At 42.8% G+C, this 15,850-nt stretch overlaps 1 protein-coding gene and 1 long non-coding RNA gene across 3 annotated transcripts in view; one reads left to right on the forward strand and one right to left on the reverse strand.

Moving 5' to 3' along the window:
• The window catches only part of ATG14 (autophagy related 14), a 41,116-nt gene that overhangs the window by 3,153 nt on the left and 22,113 nt on the right, over nucleotides 1–15,850 (reverse strand). For both annotated transcript variants that reach the window (XM_045059939.1, XM_023255712.2), the window contains exons 5-9: nucleotides 14,022–14,259; nucleotides 10,238–10,467; nucleotides 8,456–8,573; nucleotides 6,988–7,078; nucleotides 6,825–6,910 (exon numbers count right to left, since the gene is read on the reverse strand). In XM_045059939.1, coding sequence (XP_044915874.1) covers nucleotides 6,825–6,910; nucleotides 6,988–7,078; nucleotides 8,456–8,573; nucleotides 10,238–10,467; nucleotides 14,022–14,259 — 763 coding nt within the window. The remainder of the gene's footprint in view (nucleotides 1–6,824; nucleotides 6,911–6,987; nucleotides 7,079–8,455; nucleotides 8,574–10,237; nucleotides 10,468–14,021; nucleotides 14,260–15,850) is intronic.
• Nucleotides 2,241–10,213, forward strand: LOC123386095. The gene is made up of 2 exons (XR_006599615.1): nucleotides 2,241–6,298; nucleotides 8,385–10,213. It is a non-coding gene; the product is annotated as an uncharacterized LOC123386095 (long non-coding RNA).

The following is a 15,850-nucleotide window of genomic DNA, read 5'->3' on the forward strand; positions in this document are numbered from 1 at the left end:
TGCCCCTCTCCCACTGGCGCTCTGTCTCAAAACTAAATGTCAAAAAAAAAAAAAAAAAAAAAAAAAAAAAAAAAAAAAAAAGACAACCAGCATTGTGACAACACATGACATAAGGCCTGACAGGATAGGAGGTCCGGAACCACCACTCCACCTGTTTCCCAAGTCTGCACTGTGCTCACTGTTGGTCTATAATTGAGTTTTTCTTTACCTAAATAACTGCCATCCAAGTAATGAACAAAACCACAATACCACACTTTTCCTCAACTCTACCTACTTGATTTGTGAAGATCCTGGATGGGAAAAACCCAACCACTGAGACTAACCATGCTGGTCCAAAGTACAATTCCCTGTTTTATACTACTGTATCATCTATGCATTTTAATGAGACAATTCTGACAAACACAGTCACTTGACATATACTCTGGTATATTAGTTGGTGGAACAAGAAATAAACGTAAAGGAAAAAACCGTACAGATGTTCTCTGCCTTATGGAAGCCTCCAATTACTGTGTTCCTATGACTCAAAAGAACTAAATGGTACGGCTGTATGCATGTTAGCAACGCTCCCTTGGATGGGGGTCATCAGCAGGCTCCTGCACACATTTTAAGATATCCCATAATTTTCAAGGGACACATTTATAACAGAATGAGATGTAACTATTTAGATTGTATTCATCTGGAATAGTGCCTACTTCTGCACTATATTTTAGGAGAAAACTATTCCCCAGAGGTCCCTAATGACGTCGTCATCTCCACATCTAATAACCTTTCTCAGGCCTCGCCCTCTGACAGCTCCTCAGCACCACGGTGGAACTGTGTCAGCAAACCCCACCCAGCTCTGCTGCTGCTTTCCCCTGCCCCTTTCAAGTGTCGGTCAGCTCCTGCCTCAGAAGAGCCATTTCCTTCTTTGGCTGGGCGGGGTGGGGGGGACACACAGTCACCCACCCACTTCTCTTCCATGCGGCCATCCACAGGGTGGGGCCAAGTCCCTCCAGCGGCCTCTCTCTCCACCCCCAAGATAAGGACACATGCCTCAGTTCATTTACCAGTTTCAGTGATATTTACGTTGGGGAAAATGACAGGGGCTAGCAAAAATAACAGAAATGAGAAATACCCTAGAGTACGGCCTGCCATTTTGGCCTATGGCCCAAAATTCTTTACAGCCTTTGTGAAAAAGCGCAGCGCTGGCCTCCAGTGCACCTCACTACACCCGCACCTTCCAAATCACTTGCTCCAGGGTCAGGTAGCCTTTGCTCCTCCAAGACAACCCTGCTTCCCAGCTGAAACACAGCAAGAGTAACAGCTAACATTTCTGTTCTAGGCACTGTTTTTAGGGCTTTATACAAATACTAAGTTGAAAGATGCACCACAGGGTTTCCCTTTGGTCTCCTGGGAGCAATTTACATTTCAAAAAGCCCCTCAGACCAGGGGCTCCCAAGTTTACCAGGAGAAGGGTAATTTTGCAAGGGGTGAAGGCAGCAGGAACTGGGAGACTCTCCTCACAGCCCTTCTACCTCCCCCTGCAGCTTGATTCTCAAATCAACAACTACTGAAACCAGCATCTTAGCAGAGTATCCCTTTCCTGTTTCCTTAAAAGATTCTCCTTACCTTTCATTTTCTTTGTTTTTTTGATACCTCTCCTCCTAGCCTCACCGCCTGCTAGAGCTCTCCATCCAAGGGCTCCCAGGTTCATCTCAGGTATCTGAGCCAGTTGACCAGTCTCAAAACAAGCCAGGCGGGCCTCCTCCCTCATATCACCAAATAAGTCCCCTTCCAATCCTTACCATGTCCCTCCAGCTCAGGTCCTTACTTCACTACTGCCTCCTCCTCGCCAGCGTCTGCCTCCAGTCAGTCCCACCGGCCTCAGCTTGCCAGAGAGCCACCTCTCTCTTCTCATGGCGGCTGCCTACTAAAACTGTTCACGACTTAAGTATCTTAGCTGGGTTACCCCCTTTCCTAAACACAGAGCTCTCTCATTCTGTCCTGTTGAGCTCTGTTGTCCAGGGGCCTCAGCACCGGGCGCCATTTCAAGCCTTCCTTTCTGCTAGCTCAGAGGCACAGCCTGCCTTCTGTCCCTCTTCGATGCCACCTTATCCAACTGGTGGGAGACTGCCACGGTCCCCAGACCCCCCTCCTAAAGGGTTTTCCCAGGGGACAGGCAGAAGTGATACAAGGGGAGGAGGTGTGTGTGAGGGGGGGGGGGCGGGGTGTGATACTTCTTCCAGGCAGAGATCCCCTGGAAACCACTTGGGTACTTCTCTGCTTGGAATCTCACAGGGCAGAGTCTACTTGGCATGGATGGGTGCTCATTTAAGTACTTCAACTGAAAAAGCAGTCAATGATTCCCAAAGCGGCCAGTTGGAACAATTTTTGTTGCCCAGCATACCCTGAGCCACACACGTTACACAAAATTAGCAAAAGAATTAAGTCTCTTATGCTTAATGTCTTTGGAGAATAAAGATTACTAATTTTTTCATGATGCTGGAGGGAATTATTCTTACCAATTAAGGCAACAAAATGATCTTTTTGGTTTTTTTAAAGTCTCTTTTGCAAACTATCTTATTTCAAAAATATTACCTGACAGAATATATAACTTCAAGAATAAACTCTGTGCACTTTGGACGATAATGATGTGTTAAGGTAAGCGCCATCATGATAAAGATTGAGATAAGAAAAATCAATAGATATTAAATCCTGGGGAAAATTCTAATGAGCAGGGTAACTGCATGGTCTGTCTCTCCACGGACTACTCAGCTGCAAGAAAAGACAAATACAGGAATTCTGCAGTGGAGAAGGTAAAAAGCATCCTGAGTGGGTGATCAAATTAATATCACCAATGAGGGGACAGGAGGCCACTGTGGCCTCCAGAGTGTCCAGGAAACACTCCTGCCCAGGCAGTGTTCCAGCCTAGAATGCACAGAATTCCTAGAGTCTCAATACAGGAAAACATCAAATTCAGAACCAAAGTTCTATTAAAACAAAGGGAAAAATGTTAATGTTGTAAAAGACAAAGTAGGCTATGAGCACGTTCCAGATTTAAAGAAGGTTAAAGAAACACAGCAACTAAGTCCAACACCAGACTCTAGACTGGATCCTGTACTAGAGGGGACAGTACAATAAAGGACATTAATCTAGTCCACAGACAAAATGGGCAGATGGGCGGTAGATTAAAATATTCTATCAATGTGAAATTTGCTAATGTTGGTAACTGTACTATGGTCAAGCAGGAAAATATCCCTATTTTTAGGAGATATATGAAGAAGTATTTAGGAGTCAAGAGCCATGAGGTATACATAACCTATCCTCATAGCGTTCAGGAAAAAAAAAAAAGTGTGTGTATTTTTAGAGAGATCGCACAAATGATAAAGCAAGCAGGGTAGAACAGTAACAAAGGTGAGTCTGGGTAAAGGGTATATGTCTTTGTACTACTATTATTTTTTGCAATTTTGAATATATTTGCAAGTTTGTATTTCAAAAAAAAAAAAAGTTTATGTTGGATTCTGGATGGAATCCTCAGTTCAGTTGATCTCAATGGAAACAGAAAATCCCACCCAAGTTCCAGTAACAATCTCTCCAAAGCCTTGATTGTGGCTGAGGCAGGTGTGAAAGAGGACTTTTGAAGCTCTAGCTCCTCCTGGCTCAAAGACCACAGACTCGAATGTCATGAGCCTGGCTGTGTACACAGACTTCCGTCAGACAGAGCCCCCTGATGCTAACTGGAGCACTGACTCAAGGGTGAGTCCACAGAAAGCTTCAGACCCTCCAAAGAAATCTGCCCCCAGTAGAAGAGTGCCTGTTTTTCTGAACCACCACCAATACTGAGTAGCATCAGTCCTTTCCATTTTTCCAAACTGATGGGTGAAAACTGGAAAGCTGTTTTGAATTACACTTCTTTATTCTCAGTTGAGGCTGAAGATTTTCATTTGAATATGGACCAGTTGCATTTTTTGTGTGTGAACTGCCTATATCAATCCATTGTCTACTTTTTATTAGGTTTGCCTTTCTTTTACAGATTTGAAGGGGTTTTTTTGAAAGATTTCTTCAAGTAGTCTAGATTTGAATCCCTTGTCTGCTATATAGATTCCAAAGGGTATCTGTTGCTTGTCTTTTTGGCTTTGTGTATGGTATCTGGTATTCTACCAGAGGCATTTAGAGGTTTGACATAGTAAAATATGTAACTCTTTTCCTTCCTTCATGGGTTTTGGACTTTGTGGCTTGTGTGGGAATTCCCTCCCCACCCTGTGATTATAAAACACTGTCTTTTCTCCTAGTTATTTTCTAGGTTTTTTGTTTTTGTTTTTTTTTTTTTTTTAAATAAAATAAGGTCTTTGTTTCATCTGGGTGGAATGTGGTATGAATTCGACTTTCTCCCTGTATGAATACCCAACTAAGCTCACCATTGTTGAGCTATTATTATCTGACGCAGCACGCTACCCCTATCACCTATTCTCTGCATATACAGGGTTTGCTTCTGGACTCTATTCTCGTCTCACTGCTCCACCTACTTGCATGCTAACAGCACCTTGTTTTCATTACCTTTATATGCTGCGTTAAAAGGGGCCAAGCTCATCCTTTACTATTCTTTTTCACAATTTCCTTGCAGACTGTGCTTCTAGTTCAACTTCAGAATTAGCCTGTCAAAGTTCCAATAAACATCTGTTGAAATTCTGATCAGGTTTCCTTTTGGGGAGAAGTAGCACTTTTATAATACTCAGCCTTCCTATTTCTAGACAATCCTAAGGGTCTTCACTGCCTCAGGCATTCTTTCATTCAGTCCCACACCTCATACAGTGCCTGGCAAACATTCAAGAGATGTGTGTTGCATAATTTTAAGTTTCATATTCCCTTCATATAGGTTTGCATATATTTTGTAAAGGTTATTCCTATACATAGTTTTTGTTGCTACAATAAAAGGAATCTTGTTTTTCATTTTTTCATTGTATCCTCTGACTAGTTGCTGGCGTATAAGAAAGCAGCGGCTCTTTGTATGGTGGCCTTGAATCCGGTCACCATTCTGAAGTATCATTTCTAATAGTTTTAGTTCTCCTAAGTGTCCAGTTCAGTAATCATATCCTCTACAATAATGTCAATTTAGTTTCTTTCCAATATAAACATAGCTTACTTCTCTGTAAAAATGTTTTGCCTCACCTAGGCCCCCAGAGCAACGTTAACATAGCAGTGATAACAGGCATCCTTGTTTATTCCCGGCTAGAGAGGAATTCTTTTATCAAACATCTATATAAGTAAAATGTCATCATAGCCTTTTCTGTAGGTTTATGGTAGATATCTATAGATATTTGTTTATAATTCATTTTTAATTTGCAAGTAGTTTTAACTATTAATAGGAACTGGATTTTATTCACTGCTTTTGTGGCATCTATCAAGCTGACCTCACATGTTTTTTCTTCTTTAATCTGTTAATGTGATGAAGTGGTATATACTGGTTAAAAAGAAGGAGTGTCTACTACTTTCTGGAGTCAGATGGGTGCTGGGACCCTGGCTCCACTACTTTCATGCCTCTGTGACCATGGGCATGAATTACTTGACCGTGCTAAGCTTCAGTTTCCACCCGCTCTGTAAAATAGGAGTAATAATCCCACTTGTGATTTAAGGCATGTCAGGCAGTTGGCCCAGTGTCAATAAATATTGGCTCAATAAATATTTGTTCTTATTATAAAGGATCACTATCCTAACGTTGAACCCTTTACAAATAAGGTAGAGAGAATGGCAACCAAACCCACAGAAATCAGCCACTAAAACTGGAGAGGATTTCTAACAGGTTTGTGTGGCTCGTGAACCAATAGATGGAACGTAAGGTGAGGGGCATGAACTCCCCTATAAAACGGCACAAAATTCTGGTGTGTGTGCTATTTCCTGGAGAGAGTACATAGCTTTTTCCAAAGAGTTCTATGTCTTAGGAAAGTTACTGTTTTAGGTGGGGGGAGATACACAAGCCAGTGGTTAAGGGCAGATCACCACAAAAGTTCACTGCAACGTGGAGGAAGCCAGACATCCTGGCCAGTGGAGCGGGTACCCCTTGAGCCTTGGTTCCAGTGTCAAAGCAAATGAACATGGGAAAGGGCCTCCCCAAAATAACTTTCCCACCTTCTTTTTTTCTTTGTTCTCTTTCAAAAGTGCCAATACCTGAACCAAGTCAGATCTGCAGAAACGTGGAGACCTTCAAGAGCAAGGGAAGAAGTGCTCAGAGAGGGCCGCTTGGATGACACCAAAGAAAAGCCTCATCTGTGTCCTGCTTTTATGGGCTGAGAGACTAGAAAGAGCCCACTGACTAGTCCTGGTTGGTGTTTTTTGTTACTGACACCTGTTTTTAAGCTAATAGATTTTAAACTACTTCACTCCATAAACTTCTAACAAGTTTTACATCCAACAAATGGTGGCCAGATCAAGAAAAAGAAAATTGGGAAGAATGGTGGGAGGAGCGAGCGGGCATGAAAGCAAATGCACAGGAAATGGGGTAGACCCCTCCACGGGGCTGGGAAGAAACTGACGTGGATTCAAAGAAAGGGCTTTTGGTCTTCAAGGACAGCACCAGGAGGCCCCGCTCCAGAAACAGTTGGGTTCTTCCCTTTTGTTTTAGGTGTTAAAAATGTTGGATATTAATTTTCTAAGAAATGATTTTTTAAGGACCATAAAGACGCAAACAGGATTAGCCTCTGGTTTCCTCCTGTGCGGGACTGGATTATTTTTATCCTTTTTGGAGACTAGGGGTGGGGGACAGGCCCCTGTACTCTGCCGACACATACAACTCTCCTTAGAAGTATTCACAACACCACCATTTAGAAAAAAGCAAACACCCTTCTTACCTGCCCAGGTGTTCAGAGTTCGGACTAACCAGGTACATGAGATTCCTGAGAGTATGCAGTGGTTGTAACTGATCTAAATTTACATGCTAGAAAAAGCAAAAAATTGATTAATATTTTCAACCATGTATCAAATTAAAAATTAGCTCACAGTGTGTTTCCATACCTGAGAAAAGCAGAGATAAAGAATATTTGCATTCAGTTTCTTCACTGCTCGAGTAAATTTCTGTCTGCTGAGATTTTCCCCACAAAATTCGCTGGAAAACAAACACACAATTCATAAAGTTTTTTTTTTTTTTTTTTTTGAGGAAATTCTGTTAAAATACCTATTTTGAGGAGTATATTTTACCCCACAGTTCAGTACAAAACTGAATTTCCTTTGCCTCTTTATAAGCTATACTAACCAGAAACTTTCTAAAAATGAACTACTGCCCTCATGAGCAATTTCACCGCCATCTATAAAAATTACAAATGCATACACCCTCTAACCAAGCAATTCTGCTTCTGAAAAATTTCTGAACAGTAATGAAATGACAAATGTACAAGATTATTCCATGAAGTATAAATAGGGGACTGGTAAGATCCTGGCACATTTACATGGAGAAGCCTCTGCTGTCTACTCCATGCAGGACAGCCGAAGGCTCACAACGGCCCTCCGAGGCCCACCAGATGTGCACCTCCACCTTCACTCTCCGCAGGGCTTTCTCTTCGCCCGCAGCCTCTCCCTCGGGGACCCCCATGGCTTGCTCCCCTCCTCCCTCAGGGTCACAGGTGATCACACACCTGCCCGCTCACGCACAAGCATTTCCCTACCTCCCCACTCCCACTCTTTCACCCTGCTTGAACGTGCTCCACAGTATTTATTACCATCTGACACACACACCCCTTATTTATCATTCATCCCTCTGTTAGAATAAAGTGCCACTCGGGCAGGGATTCTATTTTCATCACCACTGTACCCGCTCAGTGCCCAGAACAAGGCTCAAATATTTATTAAACACTCAAAAAGCAAGGTGCAAAACACCTTAGTATAGTATAATACCTTTTGTTTAAAAGAGGAGAGAGATGGTAATACAGACTTACATTGGTTTGAAATGTAAGGATAACTGGACAGGGGTAGGAAGGTCATAGTAGGAACTGAGTAGATTGTAAACCGTTACATTTGTTTTTTTTTAAGATTTTATTTTTAAGTTGTCTCTACACCCAACATGGGGCTCGAACTCACAACCCTGAGATCAAGAATCACATGCTCCTTCGACTGAGCCAGCCAGGCACCTCTAACTTTTTTTTTTTTTTTTAATTTTAAACCATATTTTTTTCTTTTACAAAGTTGAAAAAAAATACCTAAGTGTCACAATTTACCCAGTTCTTCCACATGAGCATACCCTCTGGATATCCTGGGTTTTCTTTCAATTATTTTTCTAAGTGGGAGAATTCTCTGTGGTCTTTTTAAAGAGTTCATGTGCAATTATAAGATACTGAAGCAAACTTGCACGTTAGGCTTTTGAAATTAATCTCAGTTTTTCACAGTTAGTAATACTTAAATTCCTGTTTTTGGTTTAGTTAGAATAAGAAGACAACAGGAACACAAGAGATCTAAGATAAGGATGACGTCGCCACCTTTAATTACTTGCCTGTTGCACAGCTTTTTGGGAAGATTTATGTCAAGTATATGAGACAAAATGTTGACCAGCTGAGTCGCATAGCACAACGCAGCGCTGATCGTGTAAGCGGGGTTACTGTGCTCCATGTCTGAGTAGAAAAACAATCATACACAAACAACTTTAATTTCAACAAAAAATACCAATGAACCTAGGTTTCATGATTTGTAATTTAATCATTATGCTGTTGATGGTTATGTTTTGATCCTTACTTACAAAGGGTTCATGGCCAGACATTAATGTTTCATCATTTATGGTTTTGTGCTGAGTAGAATGTAACCTAAGCATATGGGCCTAAGCAGGCACAACATAAATGAAATTAAAGTCTGAACTGCTTGGACCTGAGGAGGTATTATTTATCAAAGCAGTCAGTTAATGCTCAACTTAAGTGTCACCTTCTCGGAGAGGCCTCCCCTGACTGCCCTGTGGAAAAGCAGTCCCTTCCTGTGTAGCCCCACCCCACAAATGGTGCTGGATCTGTCCAGGACACACACTCAGTAAGATGCCTTTGATCAGTGCTTGCTTCCTGTCCTTCTACCCACAGAAAGGCAAAGGGCTACACCCGTCTTGGTGACATCGCCCTTGTGTCACCAGCACCCAGCACTGTGCGTGACAGAAAGCACATACTCACTATACATTTGCTAAATGACTAAATGAACAATCTTCTTTCCACCAAAGAAACCTATAGGGGTTTTTAAGGGTTTTTCTATTAGGGTACTTCTATCTCCATGTAGGCCTGCTAAAAACAAGTTCTTTACAAAGAAACTCTAAAAACGGGATTCACAACACGCTAAATATACTAACTAGTGAAGTCTTTTATATAAATAGAGCAATATCGTCCCCTAAAAGGTGAAATATCTAAAAAATATTTCAATCCATCCACTGACTGGATATAAAACGTGGTATATCCACATTACATACAATAGAATACTATTCAGTTATAAAAAGAATGAAATGCTAATACATGCTACAATATGGATGAACCTTGAAAACATCATGCTATGTAAAAAAATCGAGACACAGAAGGCCACACATATATGAGCCTATTTTTATGAAATATTCAAAACAGGCACATCTCTAGAGACAGAAAACTACAGATCTTCCTTGACTTATGATGGGGCTGTGCCTTGATACACCCATAACTTAGCCTGGCCTGCCTTACACAGGTCCAGAACACTTCCATTAGCCTACAGCTCGGCAAAATCATCTACCACAAAGCCTGTTTATAATAAAGTGTTGACTATCTCATGCTACGTAATGAATACCGTACAGAAAGGGAAACACCGAACAGTCATCAGTGCGTCTACCAGCTGTTGACCCTCGTGACTGCGTGGCTGCCTGGAAGCTATGGCCACCAGTGCCCAGCATCACGGGAGGGTATGTACCACATCTCACTAGCCCAGGAAAAGATCAAAATTCAAAGCGTGGTTTCTACTGAATGTGTATGGCTTTTATACCACCATAACGTCAAAAAATCCTAAGGTGAACCACTGTAAGTTAGGATCATCTGTAGGGGTTGCCAAGGGCTGGGAAGAGAGGGGACGGGGGAGACAGTTTCATGCCCCGGAGTTTCCGTTTGGGGTGATAAAAGTGCTCTGGAACTAAACAGAGGTGGTAACTGCACAATACTGTGAACGTACTAATGTCCCTGAATTTTTTACACTTTAAAACTGTTCATCTTGTTAGGTCAATTCTAGCTCAATTAAAAAAATACATATACTTATAAAAGTTTTCAGAGACTATTTTGTTTCTCACCAGGCCCCTGTGTGGTTTTCTTCTCTTCTACCCAATTGTAGTAGGCAGAGTAGTCCCCATTGTTGGGAAGGCTAATCCAAGGCCCTGTAATGCTAATGCTGGTGTCCCCGTTGTGATCATCACAGACCCATCTCCCGGAGAGGTAAGTCGTCCTCCGGGCTTCGGCAAGCTTGCTCACAGTGCTGGAGGTCATGGCACTGTCACTCTCTGAGGACACATCTGCAGGATCTCTAAAAATCAGAACATGCATACAGATTTCAAGGGACTAGGTTTTAAAGAGCATGCAAGATACTTGCCTTGTACACAGAACGATGGAAGATGCACACACAAGGAAGCGAAGTGGGACATACAGAGGTAAGTCATTCTATCAGAGATGAAGCTCAAAGCAGCTGTGGCACAGAAGCCCCCAGCAGGGTGGCAAAGATGCCACCCAAAGCCAGGGCCTCAAGTATCAAGGCCTCAAACGATTTGGTCTCAAGACCCCTTCGCATGCTTACAATTTTTTGAGGACCCCAAAGAGCTTTTGTGTACGTGGGTTAAACTACGGATATTTACTTGTATTAGAAATCAGAAAAGAACTTAAATTATTAATTCATTTGGAAATAATAAGGCTATTACAAGTTAACATAGTATTTTTTGTGTTTTTTTTAAATTTTTTAATATTTATTTTTTGAGAGAGATAGAGTACAAATGAGGTAGGTACAAAGAGAGAGGGAGACACAGAATCTGAAGCAGGCTCCAGGCTCTGAGCTCCCGCACACAGCCCGATGCGGGGCTCGAACCCACAGACCGTGAGATCATGACCTGAGCCGAAGTCGGACACTCAACCAACTGAGCCACCCAGGTGCCCCTATCATAGTCTATTTTTAAGGGAAAAAAAAAAAATCTGTACTTTTCCAAACAAGAAAATTAGTGAAGAGTGACACTGTCCGCTGACGGGCTGAAACACACAGCACAGCACAGCGCTGCTGGTCAGGACTTCTGGAAATCTCTTGAACACCCAGATCTTGCATATGTTCTGTCAAGTGAGAATAGGGTCCCGTGAAAAAACCAACTAGTTCCACTTGCAACTCACTCAAGTGCTTTTTCTTAAGCCAATTGTGGCACTTCAGTAAGGAGCAACAGAGCTTCTGCATACTTCCCATTTCATCATGTGGTTTATTAAAAAGATGAGTACACAAGGGTCAAGACTTAATAAAATTTATAAAAATAATAATTTCTACTGCTTCCTCAAGAACATTCTTGATGGGAAACACTTTTTCAAAACTTGCGAGTACATGGTGGAATACAATGACTAGTAACACAGCTGGTTATCCCTGCCTAGACATCTGTTAAGGCACCAGAGTTTTCACCCACGATGGCTTCCGAGCCACTAGTGCAAATGTCAACACAGTGAAAAAGGAACAGTGTTACTATTATAAAAATACTTCTGACTGCACGGACGCCCTGAGAGGTCCACAGACGACCCTTTGAGAATGGCTGGCCTGAAGAGAAGAACAGAATGACAGATCCGAGCAGCCCCAGATGCACCACGGTGGAAGAACACAGTGTGTCTGGGGAGGGGAGATGATCAGTGTGGTTGTGTGTAGGATTCACGAGGGAAGTGCCAGGAGATGATGCTGGAAAAGTAGGTGGGAAACTGGCAGACTGGGAAGAGTCTTCCATACTGCTCTAAGTTTAGGTTCTGTTCTCTTAGCCAGTGGCTCTCAATCCTTTCTCCTTCTGCCACAGCGCACCTGCAAAGTAACTCCTCCTGGCTGGCACAGGGAAGACTGGGCGTGAGGGCACCACTGCCAGTTCTAAGCTGTACCTCTACTTCCTTCTTCCACTTAAGGAAGTTTGAGAAATGTGAATGAACAAGATATCTTATTATAGGAATAATTTCAAAACTATCCGCCTAAAAAAAGTTGTAGCATATAATAATACACATTATTACACAAGACTTAAGCAGCACAGGTACAGAGGAGAAAGTTTTTCTCCATGTTTTCTCTTTTGCAACTTTGTATGCCATTGTCCGTCTTCTTAGTCTCCTAAAATCTGAGACAGTGTCTTAAGACAGTGTCTCTGTTGGGGTGCCTGGGTGGCTCAGTCGGTTAAGCATCCAACTTTGGCTCAGGTCATGATCTCACAGTTCGTGGGTTCGAACCCCGTGTCAGTCTCTGTGCTGACAGCTCAGAGCCTGGAGCCTGCTTTGATTCTGTGTCTGCCCCTCGCCTACTCACACTGTCTCTCTCTCTCAAAAATAAAAAAACATTAAAAAAAAAAAAGTGTCTGTTTACTGTAATGTGTTTTAACAATGATATCTTCGCCTACCAGAATCTAATTTATTTTATTTTTGAGAGAGAGACAGAGTGTGAGTGGGGGAGAGGCAGAGAGAGGGAGACACAGAATCTGAATCCAGGCTGAGCTGTCAGCACAGACCCTGATGAGGGGCTCGAACCCACAAACCATGAGATCATGACCTGAGCCAAAGTGAGACACTCAACTGACTGAGCCACCCAGTCACCCCTATCAGAATCTAATTTAGCATCGGGACACCTGGCTGGCTCAGTCGGAAGAGCATAGGACTCTTGATCCTGGGGTTGTGAGGTTGAGACCCATGTTGGGCATAGAGATTACTAAAAAAATAAACTTAAAAAAAAAAAAAAAAGAATCTAGCATAACATTTCTGTTTTTTCAGCTTTTTCCTCCCCAAAGACCTGATCACCTGTTTTTATTTGTTTTTTTAATGTTTGAGAGAGCAAGCGAGCAAGTGAGCCCACACATGCGTGTTGGGGTGGGGGGAGGGAGGCAGAGAGAGAGGGAGACAGATAATTCAACTCAAACTCACAAATGTGACATCATGACCTGAGCCGAAGTCGGACATTTAACTGAGCCACCCAAGCACCCCTGCCGCTGTGCTTGAGGTTTCTAGATAACCCAAATTCTAGACCCAAAAGGCTACCTTAGAGTCTATTTCTGAACTTTCTGTTCTGCTCTATTTTGAATCTGCCTTTTTGTTTTCATATTTAACAACTATTACTAATGAAAAATTACTTGGTAAGAGTCAGAGAGCAGGTTTTCAAGTCAGAAGCAACAACCAGACCTTTAGGCTTTTAGGAAGTTAACTCTGCAAGAGCTAAAAGGATACAGTAAAGTAGAGCAAAATATAGTAATAGTCCTAACTAGCAACAGTCCACGGACGGTCCAGGGAAGGGTGCTGGGAAGTGAGGGCAACTGAAAGGGAGAGGAAAATCCTCAACTTGAAGAGCCTGATGGTTAGTGAGAAAGCAAATGAAACTCCTCAGTGGCAGTTTTCAAACCTCATCATCATCTGGGGAAGGTTAAAAATGAATAAATAAAAGTAATGGGAGATGGACTGGGAGGCTGAAGTTGTATCCTCTGGAACCTGTATTTTTCAAACATTCCTGGGTGACTCTAATGAACATCTAGGTGGGGAACTACTGTCTTGTCCATCCAGTGATTCCAGAGGGTCTCCATGCACTACAGCCTAAGACTAAACTTAGCATCCAATGCTTGAGCGTGGTGGCTAGTTACCAGGAAAAGGCTCGGATCAGTCAACAAGCAAGCACCCCACTTTTTTGAGGGCCACCGCCCTTCACCTTGGCTGCCTCCCCAATTTCGTGCAGCGTGTACTGTTTGCTGAAGCAGATAAGACTTCAGTTTCATTACCAGGAAAGCCAATGACCCTAGAATGAACCCAATAAATGAGGTACTGACATGTTTGAAAAATACTTGATCTTTGGAACCTGATCTATTCCTAGAGTCAAAAGACTCACCGTACCTCACACTAGTCTTTACTTCCTCGATTGGAAAAATGACAGAGGTGAGCTCTAATATATGAGATCGCCGAAGATTTGCCAGACGCTCATAATGACTCCTTAAGTCGATGGTTTTTTTTTCTACCAGGTCACCCAGTTTGCGGTTGTGCCTCTGAATCTTCTCCTTTTTCTCTTGATGCCGCTGTGCTCGAGTATAAAGCTTCTGATTCTTTTCCTTGGTTTTAAGAAGGCCTTCGGAATCTAAAATAAATAAATCACATGCAACAATTATCACTACAAATAGTTCCTGGGCAGTGCAGAACCCACCACACAAGCCTAAGCGTCTTCCTGCAGTTTAACTGAAAGCAAAAGCTCATTCAGGTTAACTAGATAAAGCTAAATGGAAACTGAGAGTTCAGCTTAAGTAGATTTTACACATAAATCAATGTGGACCACCACTAAAAGGACTCTGGGTCTCCATCTGTAGTCATCATTTGCAAGAACCACTCAACAGCTATCAAGTTTAAGCTCAGACCAGGCAGTACCTGACTTATGGTAAGCACTGAAGAATAACCACCTTGGGCAGAAAAGGTATCTAGTGCAAGTTTGAAAAACTTATCGGCCATCTGATTTTCCTGTCCAGCAAGCAGCTATTCTATGCCACATCTGAAGCTCCGCAGAGACAACAAAAGCCCAGCCACACAACCAAGAAAGGAGACAGATGCTCATCCTGTCTGATGTATGTCCTTTTCTCGGAGCTCCTTCAGGTTTGGGATTAAGACCTGCTAGAGTGTTAGGTTGTGACTAAACTTCTCTAAAGTGGCAAAAACAAGTTGTAAAATCTCAGAAAGACGCCTAGAAACAATGTAGGAGGTCAGACAAGTTCAAAATCAAGCTCATCATTTTCCCACAAAAGCCTCATCTTGATACCTAGGTTCTCTACTTAATGATTACACTTGACCCGCCCACTGCCCAAGTCAGTCCCCTGCTGGTCAATTCTATGAGCTGATCACTCCATGACAGTTCCTTAGATCTAGGTCTTTCTTTTCATTCCCACTGTTACAGTCTTATTAACTCTCACCCAAACCCCATCTCCAGCTTGGCTCCACTCCATGCTGTCACTGGCTCAGTCTTCTTCAACTGTAACCAGTGCCTGGCAGGTCTCCACTGCCAAACACAGACCGACCTCCCTGGACTTGAGGCCACCCCCACACCGGCACATACCCCACTGTTCCCTTCTGCACACCCTTCATTCAAGCCTCATTCAATTACTAGACACTCCAGACCTTTTCCACAAAGTGACACTATTTTTTAATTAGAGAGAGAGAGGGAGAGAGGGAGAGATCTCAAACAGGGGAGATGGGCAAAGGGTGAGAGAGAGACAGAGAGACAGGGAGAGGGAGAGGGAGAGGGAGAGGGAGAGGGAGAGAGAGAGAGAGAGAGAGAGAGAGAGAGAGAGAGAGAGAGAATGAATCCCAAACAGGCTCCACACTCAGTGCAGAGCCTGACACCGGGCTCAATCCTACAACCCTGGGGTCATGATCTGAGCCAAAATCAAGAGTTGGATGCTCAACCGAGCCACCCAGGCTCTCCAAAGTGGAACTATTTAAATGCACACATGCATGGATACAGAACCAGTCATCATTCCCTTTATGAGGTCTCACTCCTATCCTGTTCAGATCAATGTCTCTCTAGGAATGCTATTAGCTTCTATTCCTCAAAAGTCCAAATTTTTCTCATTCATCGAGGCCCCCCTCCATAAATGCTCCACAGACCTCTTGCTCTTCAGAGGCCTATGGCACTGTGGGTACGTCACCTATGGCACACGGCTTAGTTCCTTATACCAGATCCA

The sequence above is a fragment of the Felis catus genome, chromosome B3, assembly GCF_018350175.1.
Source record: "Felis catus isolate Fca126 chromosome B3, F.catus_Fca126_mat1.0, whole genome shotgun sequence".
Lineage (NCBI taxonomy): Eukaryota > Metazoa > Chordata > Mammalia > Carnivora > Felidae > Felis > Felis catus.